Source organism: Pteropus vampyrus, unplaced genomic scaffold (genome assembly GCF_000151845.1).
Source record: "Pteropus vampyrus isolate Shadow unplaced genomic scaffold, Pvam_2.0 Scaffold261, whole genome shotgun sequence".
In the NCBI taxonomy this organism is placed as follows: Eukaryota; Metazoa; Chordata; class Mammalia; order Chiroptera; family Pteropodidae; genus Pteropus; species Pteropus vampyrus.
Genome location: NW_011889042.1, coordinates 298,049 through 316,116, shown reverse-complemented (window position 1 = coordinate 316,116; position 18,068 = coordinate 298,049). Strand labels below are relative to the sequence as shown.

The 18,068-nt window shown below is 34.3% G+C and overlaps 1 protein-coding gene and 3 pseudogenes across 1 annotated transcript in view; 1 reads left to right on the top strand and 3 right to left on the bottom strand.

The window, feature by feature from the left end:
• Positions 1 to 6: 6 nt before the first annotated feature.
• Positions 7 to 18,068, bottom strand: part of PPM1D (protein phosphatase, Mg2+/Mn2+ dependent 1D) — a 45,419-nt gene continuing 27,357 nt past the window's right edge. Inside the window, exons 4-6 of the mRNA XM_011375028.2 lie at positions 9,862 to 10,052; positions 4,698 to 4,940; positions 7 to 975 (exon numbers count right to left, since the gene is read on the bottom strand). Of these exons, the coding sequence (XP_011373330.1) occupies positions 418 to 975; positions 4,698 to 4,940; positions 9,862 to 10,052 (992 nt within the window). The 3' untranslated portion in view covers positions 7 to 417. The remainder of the gene's footprint in view (positions 976 to 4,697; positions 4,941 to 9,861; positions 10,053 to 18,068) is intronic.
• LOC111729434 lies at positions 9,342 to 9,460 on the top strand (annotated as a pseudogene).
• On the bottom strand, positions 13,479 to 14,871 carry LOC111729399 (annotated as a pseudogene).
• LOC111729445 lies at positions 15,669 to 15,777 on the bottom strand (annotated as a pseudogene).

Below are 18,068 nucleotides of genomic sequence, written 5' to 3'. Positions count from 1 at the left end.
TACATCACTTTTCCAGTTTGCTTAATAATTTACTTTAAAAAGTTGTGTAGTTTTCATCACAAGTGACTATACAAATTTAAGCATTTTTAAAAGCTTAAAAGTATTTCTAAAATCTAATAGTCTTTTGATTTTTTTTAACCTTTAGCCCTGTTGTTACATTTACTGTGTATCAGACACTGAGTTTGTGTAAAGGATACAAATTTACACACATTTTACAGCAACTTATACCCTAACATCTATAAAATTCACATTTATAATACAAGGAAGTACAAGTCCAGGATAAAACTGCTGAATCCTAAAAAGTCAAACTATACTATTTTTATTTTGTCCCTTTAAAAAAAGTTCAACTTCGGCACCAACTTCAAAAAGCCTTCATATCCTAAATTTGGGGGGAAAAAAACATTTTCCAAATATAGTTCAGCAAACACAAACAGTTTTTCTATGTTGGTGAAGTAAAGGACTTCCAATTTTCTTCTGGCCCCTAAGTCTGCGTCGCATGGTAAGTTTAACAGAGTTCTTTCGCTGTGAGGTTGTGGGGAGGCTTGCCGGCTGAGTACTACTACCTCGACTTAAACCATTTCGTCTATATCTCTTCATAAGAGGGCCAGAGTTGGATTCTTCTAATGTCCTTTTAAAGTTTGCTGGAGGGGTTCTTTCAACTTCTTGGGCTTTCATTTGACCTGGAGTTGAAATCTTTAAATTTTTTTGGTCCATGATGGTGTTTGTTGAATTGGTAGGCACAAGCCCAACTGACAAGCTATTATTCAAAGAATCATGTATCCTTAAAGTCAGGGCTTTAGTGCAATTTTCTTCGAGTGGTTCTGGATCTTTTGAAGGTATGATTGCAGCCTGGACACTCCCTCGAGCTATCTCAGCTGGGACTTCTAAATAATTCTCTGAGAAGGCATTACTACGAACAAGGGCAGGTATATGGTCCTTAGAGTTCAGCTTTGGCCACGGGTCCTCCTCCAGCAACTGAAAAACAAAAAGATAAACCAAATAAGAAATAATTTTTCCAAGAATTCAGCTTAAACATTGGGAAAGTGGGGTTTCATTAGACTAAATGACAAATTTGGTGGGTTTTTTAAATTTCCTATTTTCTATAGTTTAATTTCTGAATATTTAGTAGTGTGGAAAATGTGAAGTACAATATTAAAGCAACTATGTCATAAGGAAACAGGCTGTTGCTTTGCTAGACACTGTTCTGTTGCTTTGCTAGACACTGTTCAGGATATATGAATATGGCTGGATAATTCTCAAAGAAATAAATGAAAATCATATGGAAACTTTCAAGTATTGTTTTTTAAAAAAGTGTCACAGGTGATTCTGATATGCACCACTTTAGCTGTAATGCTCTAGATCTTCATACTCAGGATATCCTCCCATCTCCAGACAGATAAGAACATTCTTACAAACTCAATTTTCCACAATAATAATAATTTATAAAATCATTGTCTTAATAGTTTCTCAAGGACAGAGTTTAAGCATAAATAGTAACTCTCCTCCAACTATATAACATTTCCCTCATTTTCTCTTAATAACTTTAAGAAGTTATTAAAATATTAATATATTCCAAAAAGGCTAAGTAAACCCTTTTATAGAAATGGTAAGGACATATTATCTGGTCTTCTTCTGATATAAAATCCTCTAGGAATAAACACCTTTTAAAAAAGTGCTATATAAAAGCGTATTAATAAAAGTTTCCTTTAATGTTCCTAGAATTAAAAAGAAAAGGGAAATTGAAGCCATCTAAAAGCATTTCAATCTAACCATAAACACAAACATGCTTTATTGAAAAAAATATATTGACCTTAGTTAGATCCAATGGAGACTAGAAATAAGAAACCCTAGTTCCTAATTTGGTACTGCCTCAAATAGATTGCTTCTTTTTTTTTTACTAAGAATATACTCTTTCTGGGATCATTGGTTTAGTTAGTTAGTTAGTTTACACTGCATAGTTTATTGAAAGCCCAATTCTTCTTATCTCTTTTAATACTGACTAGATGGTGGGCAGCTACCTTAATTCAAAGTACCAGTGTTGAGACAGGATAACAGGACAGTCTCTGTTCTAGAATATTTACATATGGATTTCAGCAATATCAACAAGAGTCATATGTGAGTTTATCTCTCTGCATTAGGTTGATTACAGTGCCCACCCTGGTCACAAGCATGTTCTGGCTGATCACAGAAAACTATATCTAGTCATAAGTAATTGGTGACCAAGAGTATCATTAAAAACACACGAAAAGGATTTGCAACAAGACCAGGCAGCAGATTAAGTTCTGTAGACAAAAGGCTACATACTACCAAATAATCATGCCACTAATTTAGGCACAATAAGAAAAAGGTACTAATCAAGCCATTTATAGGAAAATGCTCTAGTTTGTATAACAAAGTTAGACATTAGATGGAATTCTTTTATTAAAAAAAACAATGGGACAATTTCAGAGTTAACACAATTTATTGTAATTTCTGTTGTGCTGTGTCTTTTTAAATTCACAGATTATTATTCTGACACTACAGGTGCGCTGACTTTTCTTCCCCCACTTTTTCCTTGAGCTTTTCCTTTTCCTTTTCTTTTTATTGGCATTCTGTGGGAATACATTGCATCTGTTAGCACAGGCAACTGCTTGGGTTTCTTAGGTTCATCCCAGATTAATTACTTGTACTGCTAAGCCTTCTTATATGTTCATAAAGCATTTGTGATGTTGAGAGATTACCTCCTAAAAGTACATACTTTAGAAGTTTCACTGCTTTGTTGCTCCATCTATTGATCCAACATTAAACAACTAATTACAAATTGTGCTTAGGTAACAACTGAAACTGTATTAATTTTCTGAAAGATATCTCTTCCTAATTCCTCCTTCCTATAGCTTGTGGCCTGTAAAAAGCAGCTAAATTTAGGTCTTGCCCCAAGCAAAGGACAGAAAAAGAAATGTGTGCCATAGTAATATCACTTAAACAGAGTTATTTTCTACTTTGTCTTTTCCAAAACAAAGATCTAACTATGATTCACATTAGGATTCACCAGAAGCTGACAAGTCTATAGACAGATAAACCTAGTTTCAAATGCCTAGTCTAAATGTGAGTAAGTCTTAAAACCTATTCAAAATTAACCAAATGTCATTATATGTATCTAGATGTTACTGAACATGGGATTGCTATAACAATGAAATAAATCAGAGATAACTGGGGTACTCACAGTTAAGTCAATTAAGATATAAACACGATTTCTTGAGCAGAATTATATTAGCCTTTATTTACTTGTTAGGTTAGAGCCAACAATACTAATTATTCCGAAGGGCTTTAAATATTTTCCCATATTTGGGTAGAGCCAATTGTTTCACAACCATGCCTACATGTACATTAGTGCACACATAAATCTCTTCATCTTTACTTTAGTACTATTATATCATTACTTCTCAGAACTTTAGAAATAATTTTAAAACATTTTAAGTGCAATCCATGTACAATCTTACTAATGTCAATCAGCAGACTGCAATAATTTTTACTTGAGATCAATATTAAGAATATTTATTCCTATCAAAATATCCTGTCCCCTCTCCTTAACTCCACCCTAGTGCCTCCTCTACTCTGCCTTAAAGTCAGTTATTCAAATACGAATACATTAGGGAACATTACAGTAATGAATAAATTCAAATTCAGAAATAGGCAAATACTCAAATGAACAAGAGCGCCTTCACAACTCTGAATAGAGAAAGAAGAGACTTTAAAAGGTATTAATCTGCATTATTATTCAAGGGTTTTCAAAGAACACTTTGACAAGAAATTTTTTAAGAAAATATAAGATATTAATATACCAATTTCTAAATAAAAAATCCAAGTAAGAAAAATTAAGTTTCCATATATATATATGAAGTAAAAGAAAACAGGGCAGTAAATTTCCAAGTACTGAACACAGGATTGGAATACCCAAAATTAATTAAATTCTTTGTACTGTGTAGCTTTGAAAACCTTAAAAAAATTGCCTGAGCAAATGACATATTTCCCATTTTAACGGTTAGTCTTCTGAAAGCATTCTCAGAAGGTCAAATATATCAAAGCAGTTATTAATACTACTAATTTTTAGTAGGAAACAAACGGAGTGAAATCAGAAAAAGGAAAATATGGTACAATTAATTTCACAGCATATCTTAAACTCATTCAATATTAATATAGACAAGAAATAGGAATGAAGTTTCTTGTCCACGTTAAGAGACAACCAATTCTAAGGCTTAATATCCTAAGGTCCAGTTCGGTTTTGAAGCTGTATGATCTTATTCAAACTGTTTAATCTCTGAATCTTATTATCTATAAAATGGAATAACATCTGCGATATCTGCCTTTCTGGGTTATAAGGTTCAAATGAAATATATATGAAAGTGCTTCACAAACTTTTAAATGATTAAAATGTTCATAGGGTTAGAAGGGGATCACTAAGTTCCAAATGTTATTAATATTCTTCAGGGACCATATCTAGTCGCCTCTCAATTAGATGTTGTACACAGCTGGGATTCAAAAGAGTACGGACCAATGTGAAGATGGCTCACTGATAATTACATGACAAAGATTCGTCACTTTCTTGAACTTAGTTAAAATCTAAAATCCTATTATATAAGGAATCTGAAAACTGTATTCAGGCAACACTAACCAAAGAAAATCTATAGAAACAATTTAAATACTATAGAACTGTATACCTTGACTGGTGGTGTAGAACTTGGGGAAGTAGTCGTCATGCAGGTTTCTTGACTATTATAGGAAGGGCTATCAGTCAGGTTCAGATAGAGCTCATCTTCATCAGTGAAATTTCCCTGACTGTCCACTCCTGGAGAGATGCAGATTACTATGGCACTAGTATTATCTGCTCGAAGCATACGCTGCCTCCAGCGGCCTAGTGCCCGATTCACAAGCATTTTGGCACAGGATTGTCCATGCTCACCCTGTATTTAAAAAGAAGAAAGGTAACAACTCAAATTATGTCACCACTACACCTATATAGAATTAAAAATTAGGTGTTTATGGCCTAAATTAATTAAATGTCCAAAATTTCCAACATTATCCACAGAGCCCAAAACTATGTTAAAATAATACTACTCTAAATTTTAAAAAATAATAAAACAAGACCTTATCCTGTGGTTTAATTTCATCTGTATTTTTATAGATAAAAAAAATTTTAATTGTATAGATAAAAAAGTTTCACAAATGAGAAAATCAAGCATGAGAAAAAAAACTCATTGCAAAGGGCCAATTTCCTCCTAAAATAAGAGCTTCTGCAAATCAATGACCCAAACTAAAAATTGTCAAAGGACATGAACAAAATTCAGAGACAACGAAATATAAATGACTCTAAAACATATATATAAAAATGGTCACTGTCACTCATATGAGGAAAAAAGCAACACAATAAGTAGTTATGGTATAGAGATCAAATACCTACCAATAGAGTTAAAAAAAAAAAAACTTCAATGACCTCATGTTATGCAATAAATGTGGCTTGTAAGAAAACTTTCAGCACCACACATGGAATCAATAATTGCTAAGTTTCAGAGAACAGAAATGAAAATGTGCTCTAGAAAACAGGGCTACATGTTTTTAAAAGTACCTCTAGAAATAGCTGATGAAAATGAGTGGAAATGGTTGAGGAAAAAAAAATGTAAAAATGTATCGTGAACTACAATGAACTTCAAGTGGAAAAAAATTTAGTCATTTTATGTAATGTGATAAAATATATTATCATACTCTAATTATAAAAATATTAATGTATTATAATATGCTATATAATGTACTACACAGTACTATATATACTATAAGCATTATTTTAAAATATACATATAATGTATTATAAGTCATTTGGCTGTCATCTATATCCCTGAAATGTATATATTCAAATTGGATAAAGAACTTTTTTTTTTTCCCCATCCTTTCCTTCAAAAAATAGGGAATCACCTTTTCTTGGGGTTGTCTGATCTCAGGCATGCTACCATATTCCAACATATTGATGATGGCAAACTGCAAATAACTCTCCTCAGTTGCTTTGTTTAAAACCTTAACATTAAGTCATCCTTGCATTCCCAAGATATCATTACTCTGTAATGATTTTTTTAACACTGCCATTTCCCCCTTCTCATGCAAAAAAAACATGCACCTCACAATTGATGAAAGGCAGCTCTAATTTCTAATTCATAAATCTATCACATTCCCCAGTGCACATCTTTCATCACTTTACAAACAACAGCTCAATGAGAACTCACTCAAGGATTCCTTTACCTTTCACTTTTTCAGTGTGCCTGTTTCCTTTCCCAGAAAAGCCATAGAGAAAATAAATCTATATAAGTCATTTCCACTACCGTACTTGAAATTTTCCCTCCCTCAGCTCGGTTTCTGCTGATTTGTGCCCACCTAACATCATGTCCTTTTCTTCCACCATAAAGGCTCACTAGGTGATCTCATACATTGTCACAGCTTTACCTAACTCCCGTTAGCACTCAAATTAATATTTACAGGCTTCTCTCTCAAATATTTCTAACGACCATACAAAATATCTATCTAGATGAAACCCAGGTACCTCCAATTCAACATACCCACATCTGAACTCTAATTATCTCCCCTCTCCCCCTAAATAATGTGTTTCTTCTTGATAATAGCTACTAGGCACCCGTCAGAAATTTGGGTGTCAAATACATACATACATACATACATACATACATACATATATATATATATACACATACATATACATACATATACACACATATATATATACATATACATACATATACACACGTACGTACGTAGGTAGATAAAATCTACAAACAGCATACTGAATTTTCTTACTGAAGTTATTAGGATATTCTGGAACTTTATTTCATTTGACCGTCTAGTCAATGGTTAATGTATAACTTTTTTTAATCTACCATTATTTTATCATGTCTTCGGTTTGGAAAAAAAAAACTTGTGGATCATGGTTTCCACTATGGATTAGTAATTAATCTGTTTCTACTGTTATACTGTTAGCTTCTTTCAAAATTATTTTAATCTTTTGGTTGATTCTAAATGAATAGCCCAAACTTCATTAATAAACACAATTCTCTAAAAAAGAAAGCAATTTGGGTATCATATTCTTCCTCCTTAAAAACCCAAATCTGTCAAGTCTACTACTCATGTATTTTTGTTCTTGTGTGTATATATTGTCGTTAATTTTAATGGTGCTGACTATTTTAGAGATCATGCTGGTAAAATGTCTTATTTGGAATATAACAGCAGCTTCCAAAGAGGAAGCCTAAAGATCCATTATTAAAAATCAAATCAGTTATGCTGGCAATGAGAATCAACATGTTAAGAGAAGTGGAAATAGACCTTCATCAAAATTCACCTTTTCTTGGGGATTCTTCATGAACCATCGCTGCCACCCATTCTTTTTCATCACCAACTCTGAATCAGTTTAATTTTGTTAAGGAGCTAGATGGTTTTCCTACACCTCCAAATAATTAGAATCCTCACATCCATTATCATCTACCCTCTATTTTGTATTATACCCTACAAATGGGTAAGCCTTCTAAAATGCAGCTTTTCCATAACTACTACCTGATTATAAAGACCTAACTTTATGACAAACCATTCAAAACCCTTTTGCCAGTTACATCAAGCTACTTTAAACCTTTTAAGTTACATGAAACTTTAATATGTCATATTTGTCTTTTCTCTTTGATTTTATACATCCTATTCTTTTGCCTGGAAAGTTTCTCTCTCCTCCTCTTATTACCAGGTAAATTCAACCCCACCTTTAAAGACTTATGCAAATTTCACTCTCATCCATGAAACTTCTTTATGCAGTCTTCTCCAATTTTCTATCTTCTCCCTCTCAGTGCTCATAACACATGTTCTAAATACTGTTATATGGATGCTTCCTTCAATACTCCTTCCAAAAACACTTTGGCATTTATAAATAGGTTCTCTCAATCCACTAGAAATTGGCTTTTGGGCTCCCCGTTTCACTGAAATGTTTGTTTGTCTATCATTAAAGAATTCTAAAGCCAATAGATAAAAAGGTATTTATTTCAGTTAATCTTTCTTTACATCTGGTGTCACTGAACAATGCAACATGCTAGCCCCGAGCTGTAAAAATTAATCAAGATACAACTCTTATCTTTAAACAACTGACAATCAAATGATATTGACAGTTATTTTTATATACTATTTGTAATAATATGGTAAATACTGAGCAAGAACCATCTTCTCTTTATCTTTGTATTACCTGTATTTAGTATTTAATATTAGCTGAGTGAATGAATAGAGGCAATACAAGTTCTTTTATTTTGCCTCCTTTTCACCCTAAGATATAGCTTTACCATTTCTCCCATCTTAGAGAAAGATCATCCTTTCCAAGGATAGCCTATCCCCTTGAACCACTGATTCCAGTTATTTCCATGTGCTCTAAACTTTCATTCTATCAATATCCCTTATTTCTCTGTAATGTTAATCTTCTTCTTAAGACTACAACATCCCTTTCAAGACCTCATCGCATCAACTGAGACTCTTCATCCTTGAAGGTCACTAATAAAAGATCCTAACTATAAAACCCAAAACACTGTTCTCATCTATCTGCCTCTAATTCTTTGCAGAATTTGACACTGTTGACTACTACCCCAAAACTCTTTCCAAAAAAAATCCAAAAAACTCTTTCCTTGCCATCAACAATGCTGCACTCTTCTAATTCTCCTTATTTTGTCATTTCTCAGAATAAAGAGAAAATCAATTTTCAAGCAAATCAGAAAGGAAAGAAAAGGATTTTTCTCATTGATGGTTGTTTCTACTTTTGACATTGACTAAAAAAAGATAAGTGACATAGTTACCATGTGACCCAACAATTTCATTCCTAGATATACACCTAAGAGAATTGAAAACATGTCCACACAAAAACTTATACATCAATGTTCACAGCAGTGTCATTCATAATAGCTAAAAGTGGAAACAACTCAAATATCCATCAACATAAATAAATGGATAAATAAAATGCTGTATATCCATTAAGAAAAAATTATTCAGCTGTAAAAAGAAGTATAGACAGAAGCAACGTGGATGAACCTTGAAAACATGCTCAAGTGAAAGAAGTCAGAAACAAAAGACCACATATTGTATGATCTCATTTATATGAAATATCCAAAACAGGCAAATAGAGACAGAAAGATTAGTGATTGCCAGGGGATGGGGGTAGTAGGAGCTAGTGAATGACTGCTAATGGTTATAGGGTTTGTTTGGGGGGTGTGATGAAAACGTTCTGAAATTAGATAGTGGTGATGGTTACACAACTTTGAGAATATATGCTTTAAAAAGGTAAACTGGTCCACGGCCATGCCACCCTGAACAAGCCCGATCCCGTCTGATCTCGGAAACTAAGCAGGGTCAGGCCTGGTTAATACTTGGATGAAAGATCATCTAGGAAGACCAGGTGCTGTAGGTGTAAAAAATACAAATTAAAAAAAAAAAAAGTAACGGTTTGTAAGCTGACAAGGTCCTTGCAATCTGTGAGGTTAACCACGGGTTGCCTCACCTAAAAAAATAAAATAAAAAATAAAAAAATAAAAAGGTAAACTGTATGGCATGTGAATTTTAAAAGGAGTGGTGAGGTTTCATAGGCCAGTAAGTCAGGGCTGTTCATAATAAAGTCTGCAGTTATGCTTTGTTATCTAGTTTCATTTATATATTTCCTGTCTCATTCCCCTAATGAGCTGCTAAATTTGTTTTACTTACTTCAAGAGTCAGGCAAATGCAAAAATCTACTTAAGGTGAACATCCTTACTTCATATCCAAGGCCCCTAACAAAATTACCAAATAATATCAAATTATTGAGTCACTTCTCACCATCAAGTACTTTTTCTCCTCTTGGTCCTGGCACATTGAGATGGCATCTTGAGGCGGAATCATATTCCAAAGTCCATCACTCCCCAAGATAATATACTTGTGCTTCTGGGGATCAAGAGTGTGGACACTTGTGTCTGGTTCAGGTGACACAACAAACTCACCACTGAAGAAATCATAGCTCCACAAATCACCTAGGGGCAAGGAAGCAAAAGAAAGAAGTATTATTTCCAAGCATAGTAGTATCGCATCAACAGATTAAAGGAAAAAAATCTACATGTTCAATTCAATAGGTAGAGAAAAGTATTTGATGACATTCAAAATCCATTCATGATACTAAAAAAAACTTCCTAGAAAACTAGAAATAAACGGTTAACTCCTTAATCTGAAAAAAAGTATGCCTTTTACTACCACTTCTCTTCCAATACTATACTGGACGGCCTTTCCAGCACAGAAAGATAATAAAAATAAATAAGGTATATGAATTGGAAAGGAAAAAAAATAAAACCATCAGCATTTGTAGATAATTTTATTTCTACATGGGAAACCAAAAAAATTAAATTATCAGAATAGAAACACCTAGCAAGGTTGTTAAATACAAACCCAATACATATAAGTTAACTGTATTCTTTATACAATAGCAAGAAATAGAAACTATAAAATTTTAAACAATTCCATTTACAGTGAACCAAATGTAAGATACTTAGAAATAAATGTAATAAAATGTATCTAAATCTTTTATGGACAAGATTATACAATCACATTCCAAAATGCTAAAGACTAAATGGAGGAATAAACTGTATACATAAAGACTTAATATTATAAAGATGTTAATTCCTCCAAAAATAACCTATAAAGTCAATGTAATTAAAATCCAAATCCCAAAAGGATTTTTGTAGGATTTGACAAGCTGATTCTAAACTGTACAGGGAAGAACAAAGGGCCAAGATTAAACAAGATCATTGTGAAGATAAGACAGGACAACTTGCTCTGGAGAGTCTTAATGACTATTTGAAAACCTTGTGTTAATAGACCAAGAAAGTATCTACATCAAAACATAACCTACTATACCTTTAAAGACAGTTTACACTTTCAGTAAGCCAGAAAAAAGAAAGTTCTTACACAGTTATCCTCCTTGATTAGCTCCACATAAAACAATGCCTACACTTCTGCCCTTTAGACCTATTAGATATAAACCTCAAAAAGTTCAACAGAATACTTTTTGTTGACTCAAGCCATTAAAAAGATCAATAAAAGTGAAAAAGAAGAAAAAGCAATTTACAGAAACCATCTACTCTTCTGTGATACATAAGTCAAAGTAAGTAGTACAATATAAACCTTTCTTTTGCTCCCAAAAACTGGGGAAGGAGGAGACAGAAAGGAGAATACATAAATTTCCTTTTTTGTTTGTTGTAAAGTACTTTGGAGAAAGACCTAAATTAAAAGCAAAAGTTTTTGCAGAAGAAAGTAAATAGCTGTTGACCCCTTTCAATGGGTATGACTTTTTCCTAAACAAGATGAAGCTCTTCGTCTTTTCCCTTCCTTATTTAAACTTCTCCATTACCTCCCATCAGAAATACTAGCCAATTCAAACATGCTTAGAGTCCAAGGAAAGAATAATTCAAACCATTACTCCACTCTAAAAGGGCAAAATTCACTGCTAAAACAGCCTCCTGAAAGGGGCAATTGATTCTTCAGAGTAGCAAAAGAGAACACGTTACCACGAAAAGCCAATTATACCCTAGGTTAGCTCATTCAGACACATTTACCTCTTTATATGAGTAAAATAAAGCTCCCTGGTTGATGAAATTTTAAAAATGAACATAGAAATAGTTAAGATAAATACTATGGTAGAAATTACAGAGTTCATAAATGATAAAAACTTTCAAAAGCAGTTTCTTCTCACTATTTGGGATTAAAGTTATCACTCCAAGGAGGAACATAAATTTATATAAAGTAGAATCCCTATTACGTCTAAACTAAAATCTCGGTGAAAAAAGAATTTCCAACTTTCAATCTAATGCAGATTATATAGCCTTGAAGAAGGACTACAGTTTCTCACATATAAGCTAACATTAGTATCTTCATAAATTTGAAAATATTTTAAAATAAGTTGTTTACTTGAATAGGTAGTAATACATTCACATGGTACAAAACCCAAAAGATACAAAAAAGCATACAGTGAAAAATCTTTCCCATCCCTGTCCTGCCCGGTTCTCCATACAGGAAACAACTATTATTCTTCTAGAGATATCTATATCTATATACACACAAGCATATATATACACTACTTTGGCAAAATCATCCTCTCAAGCTTATAATTACTCTTTAACTGACAACTCTTAAATCATTAGTCCTCAGTATCTTGCCAATCTCTATTTCTTTCGTTCTCACTAAACCTCAATACATTTCCAGAATTTCATCTAGCTTAAATTTCTGAAACTCTGGGTTTTGATTGGGACTGCACTGAACCTATAGATCTGTTTGAAGAGAAATGCCATCTCAAGAATAATATATCTCGCAATCCAAGAACATGGTGTATCTCTATTTTTTTAAGTCTAGATCTCTTTCATCAGTGTTTTAGTTTTCACTATACAGATCTTGAACATATTTTATTACAATTATACATAAGTATTCTTGTTTTGGGTAGTTATAAATTGTTTTCAATTTCAATTATGGATTGTTCATTTCTAGTACATAAAAATATGATTGACTGTGTATGTTACTAATTCTAGCAGCTTTTTGGAGATTCTTTGGGATTTTCTATTTAATGATGCCATTTGTGCATAGAGATGGTTTTATTTGCAGAACCATTTGAGATTAGGTTGCAGACATCAAACACTTTATCTCTAAATATTAAAATTTCAGCATTTATCTCCTAAGCATAAGAATGTTCTTCTACGTAACCACATTCAGGAAATTTCATATTGATCCAGTACTGTGTATTACAAAATCTCTATTCAAACTTCCCCAGGTGTCCCAATGCTTTTTTAATATCCAGGATCCACTTAAGTATTATTCATTGCATCTAGTTGTCACATTTTTTTAGTTGTTTTTTAACCCAGAATAATTCTCTAGGTTCTTTGTTTTTGTCATTCATGACGTTGACAATTGTGAAGAATCCAGGACAGATGTTTTGCAGAGTGGCTGAACCTTTATTTAGACTTGTTTCCTCGTGTTCTCATGCTACATATAAGGGTTTGTGTTCAGGTTAAACTTTTTTGGGGGGCCAGAACACTAAATTGCTAAAGCTGTGTCTTCCTCAGTTTATCATCTGATGAGACACAATGTGTCATTATTAGAAATGCCAAGCTTAATCATTTGGTTAAAGTGCTGTCTACCAGCACTGTAAAGGTGACCTTCATTTTGTAATTGATAAGTAATCTGTATGGTGATAGTTTGAGACTGTGTGAAATATCCTGTTCTCAACCCAAATGTGCCACATTTTAGCATCTATTAATAATTCTTGCACGAATCAATAGTTACTGTGATGGTTGTAAAGTGATGTTAGAAGAGTTTCCATTTCCTTTCTTTATAATCCTTTTAGTTATCAGTATGGACTCATGGATTCTTTTTTCTCTCAACGTTATAACCTATTCCTGTTTTTTTTTTTTTTTTAAACTTTTAGAAACGGTTTATTTTTCATCAACCTTATTTCCATTTGGTTTAAGAGTTTGTGAAAGAACAGCTTAAGATCACTCAGTAGTTGTTCCTACCATTCAGTAGACTGAGCAGTAGAGGTTGCAGCCCGGTCTTCAGTGGACTGAGCACTCCAGTCTTCAGTAGGAGACTGCTGAACAGGGACAGAGGACACCTGAATGCCTTCAGACCAGTCTGCAACTTCAGGTTGAGCAGCAGTGAACTCAGGAGTTGGAGCAGTCCATTCACCCTGAAATTCCTCCTTCATCACAGCCTTTTCAGCAGCAGCCTGCTTTTCCTTTTCAGTCTCTTCAGGATCTCTGTAGAAGCAGAGATCGGGCATGACCTCCCATGAGCGTTCACAAGAGATGGTACCAGGCATGCACAGAATTTCCCATGCCAGCATCCACCACATCAGACCTACTGAGTGAACTCCGTTGTTGTTGCAAGGGATAGCAATGTCCACATAGTGCAGAGGAGAGCCTGTGTTACACAGGACGATGGTAGGCAGGTTAACATAAGATGCCTCTGTGAAAGGCTAGTGAAGCCCTAGGATCAGTAACCACTGGAAGTCTCGGCTCCCGTAAGGCTGCCTGGATCTGGTTAGTGAAGGTTCCAGGAGTGAATTGGCCCAGCAACAGGAGTGGCTCCAGTGGCAGGAGCAAACTTCAGCACAGCTCGCTGGCCAGTATTCCTGGATGATATGACAATGACATCAGCTGGGTTTTCAATGGCAACAATGGCACAAGGTGCCAGCAGAAGGTTCTACCAGGTTCTCTTCAAATTTATAATGTAGATGCCATCATTTTTCCTTTTGTGGATGTACTGTTCCATTTGGAAGTCACGGTTGGTGCCATCCAAGTGGGTTACTGCTGCAAGGAATTTGAGGACATCCTCCTCTTTCATTTTCAGAACATCAAGGGCTCCGGGCATTGTGGAAGTTTCCCTTTAAGTTACGTGGGAACTAAGATCAATGCCATATGGGCCCCTCTCTGGGTAGTGCGGAAAACCTGCTAGTATTGTTTTGATGCTCAAGTTGCTTTCAATTTGCCAGTAAAATGCACAAGAATTTGAATTAACAAACTCACAAGATGATTCCTATCTATAGCCAGATTTAGAAACATATGATATAGTAAAGCCATGTAGATTCCCATATCCTTCCAGCTCAGGCAATCTACATGGCTTCACCTGAGATCAAATTAGTAGGAATCAGAGAGGCTCTTGGACACTGTGGCAGACCTTATTGGTTGCCTGCTCAATGGCCATTTCCCTTTTGTCTTCAGACTCAAACACAATTCCATCAGACAGCCACTAGAAGGCACTTTTGCTACATCTGTATTCATGTAATTATGGTCATCAGCAATTAAATAGTACCAATTTTTATAAGTACATTTCTTTCTTTCACAAAAAACTAGAAGAAAAATGGTCATAAATAATAATGGTGTTAAATAGTATCATTTAATTTACTATGGACCATTAAGTATTATCATGCAAGAAGTTAAACTTAAAAAACAAAACTAAGACCATTATTTTTTTAAAAAAAGTTTTCCCTGAGTGACAGAATAAGGACTGAAAAAATGTAATAAAACATTTTTTAGCAAAAATGTTCAGATCTGAAAGGTATTTTTGAGGAGAAAATGTGAAATTATTTAAATCAAGAAAAAACAAGCTATTTTTTCATTACTAAATTTCACCTCTCCCATATCTCTTTATATCAAAATTCATTTATTTCCATGTATTTGTTTACAAAGTTATGTCAAAATGTTGTAGGACATTACTATAACAATTATCTTTTATCTTCTACATGGAGTTTTCACTGTTCTAGTGGGTCTTTCTCATCAACTGCTATTACTTCTTCCCTTGCTCTCCTTCGCTTTATACTAAAACACCTAGGAAGAGTGCCTAAACTATCAAATTTTCCTCCCTTGCTCTTTTTTGTACCAATTCCAATAATGACTGTGGTCTAACTATCCCACCAAAAGATACTTTCTCATGGTAACCAATGGCTTCCACATTGCTAAACCCAATGGTCACTTCTCAGTCTTCCTTTTACCTGAACTATCAACAGTGTTTTAAACTTACCTTTTAAAAAATATATACATATCTTTATTCTATAAGCCTTTTTCTATTTTTATTTTAATTAATTATTATTTTCTTAATTTCAGTTTTTACGCCTATGGCACCTGTTCTTCCTAGGTGGCCTCCCATCCAAGTACTAACCAGGCCCAACCCTGCTTAGCTTCCAAGATTGGGCTTGTTCAGGGTGGCATGGCCGTAGACTAAACTTACCTTAAAAAAAAAAAAAAAAAAATATGTATACAAATTCTTATATACTTTTTTTAAGAGGCAGAGCTTAATTCCCCTCCACTTAAGTTTAGGCTAAACTCAGTGACTCGGTGCTAACAAATAAAATCTGGAGGAAGTGATGATGTGTCATTATGACACTAGATCATAAAAACACACTATGGCTATTATCTCACTCTCCCCTGGATCACTCATTCTGGGGAAGCCAGCTGCCATCTCATGAAGACACATCAAGCAGCCTTACCAAGAGGCCTATAAGGCAAGGAACTGAGGCCTCCTGCCAAGAGCAGTGTGAGTAAGCCAACCTAGAAGTAAATGTCCAACCTCATGCAAGTTTTCAGATGATCACAAAAGTCATAACTAACATCTTGATTGCAATCACATGAGAGACCCTGAGCCATAAACACCTAGCTGAGCCACTCCCAGGTTCCTGAGCCACAGAAACTATGTGAGATAATAAATGTTTTAAACTGCTAAGTTTTAGAGTATTCTGTTAGAGAGCAACAGAAAACTAATACAGTGGGATTTTAATAACTTGGCAAAATCACTTTGGAGAGAAATGGAGCAATATCTAATAATGCTGCTCCTTCTGCTAGTCCTTCATCTGTTCTTTCTCTTCCTCTACACAATCACTTAAGGGTTTCAAAGCCTACTTAAAATGCTTGGCACACACGCTTCATGTATACAAAATAACCTGGCATCTACTTTTTTAAATTGAAGGTTCACCTTACTTTTGAACCTGAAGTAAGACCTTGCCCTCATAGTCCAATGAGTTGTTTTCCCATAAAAAAAAAAAAAAAAATCCCTTCTATTTAATAATATCCATCTACTTGAAATGTATACAGCAGCTGACTATCACCTTCTCCCCTCTTTTTCCTTGATTGGAGGATCAACTGTATCATATACTTATACTATGAGTAAATGACTTGGGTAACTTTGACAGCCTTCTAGTTCTACAAAAATCTGTAAAATATATAAAGTGACCTGAATGCTGCTACAGGCCCCTAAATGGTATCTTTGCCTCCAATCTTATTACCCTATAATTTCAGCTATTATAGTGGCCAAAATGATCCTTTAAAAACACACTGGATGATGTTACTGCCCTACTTCAATAAATTACAATAATAATAGCTAACATTTATAGAGCACTTACTATGTGCCAGGCACTATTTTAAGCATTTTACATGTATTAAGTCATCCAATACACACAACAGTATGAGGCAGGTACCATTATTATTAGCCTCACTTTATAGCTGAAAACTGTGTCACAATATATTAAGTAATTTGCCCAAGTTTATACATTAAGTAATGACACTGGGATTAGAACCTAGGAATTTTGGCTCCAAAGTCTCTCTCTTAACTACTATGGTATACCTCTACTCTTTAATCCCTTCCCAAAAGCATTTAAAATAAAATTCCTTACCATGGGCTAGAAAGCCTCATAGGATTTAGTTCTTGCCTCCTATCCATAATGTCTCCACCTAATTCCTTACCTTAGCCTACAAGGCCCTTCTTAATCGGTTAAGTATCTTCATCTCTACCTCTACTTTATCTCTACCTCCTCTCTTACACTGGTTTCATTCCCATTCCTTAAAGAATCAAGCCCTTTCCTTCCTGCATTAGGATTCTTTGCTTGCAAACAACAATTTCTAGCTCAGATTAATAAAGACCAAAAAGGCAACTCAGAAGAAAATCAAGTAGCTCATGCAACAGACAAGCTGAAGAACGAGGAATGGAAACAGGGCATTTCCATGCAACTAGGCAGAAAAACCCAACCCTACCAATGGACACTGCTGAAAGAGGTCAATATCACTACGATGAATTCATTCTCACCAGTTTTTTCTGTTTTAAATTTTCATCCTTACTAAATTCATAGTTCAAAATCCAGAATAGAGAATCTGGCTGATCTAGGTGGGGCCATATGCCTGACATTTGTTTTACAAAGGAACCCTGAATAGGAATGTCTAAACTAAAATTCCACACAGTAGGAGAGATATAATTTCCCAAAAGAAAGTCAGAATGTTATTCAGTAGGAAGAGAGTATATGCTGTACACCTCCTAATCCCTCCCCCTATCAAATATCCTTAACTGCTTAATGGCCTTTGCAAATGCTGTGGCTCTGCTTTGACTGTTATTTTCCTTACCTCTACTCCTCCTTCAGGTCTTACTCAAATAACACCTTCTTAAAGAATATTCCTTGATTGTCCTCTATAAAGTAGCCCTTCATTGCCATCCACTATTCCTCCTGTCACATCATGTTATTTAAT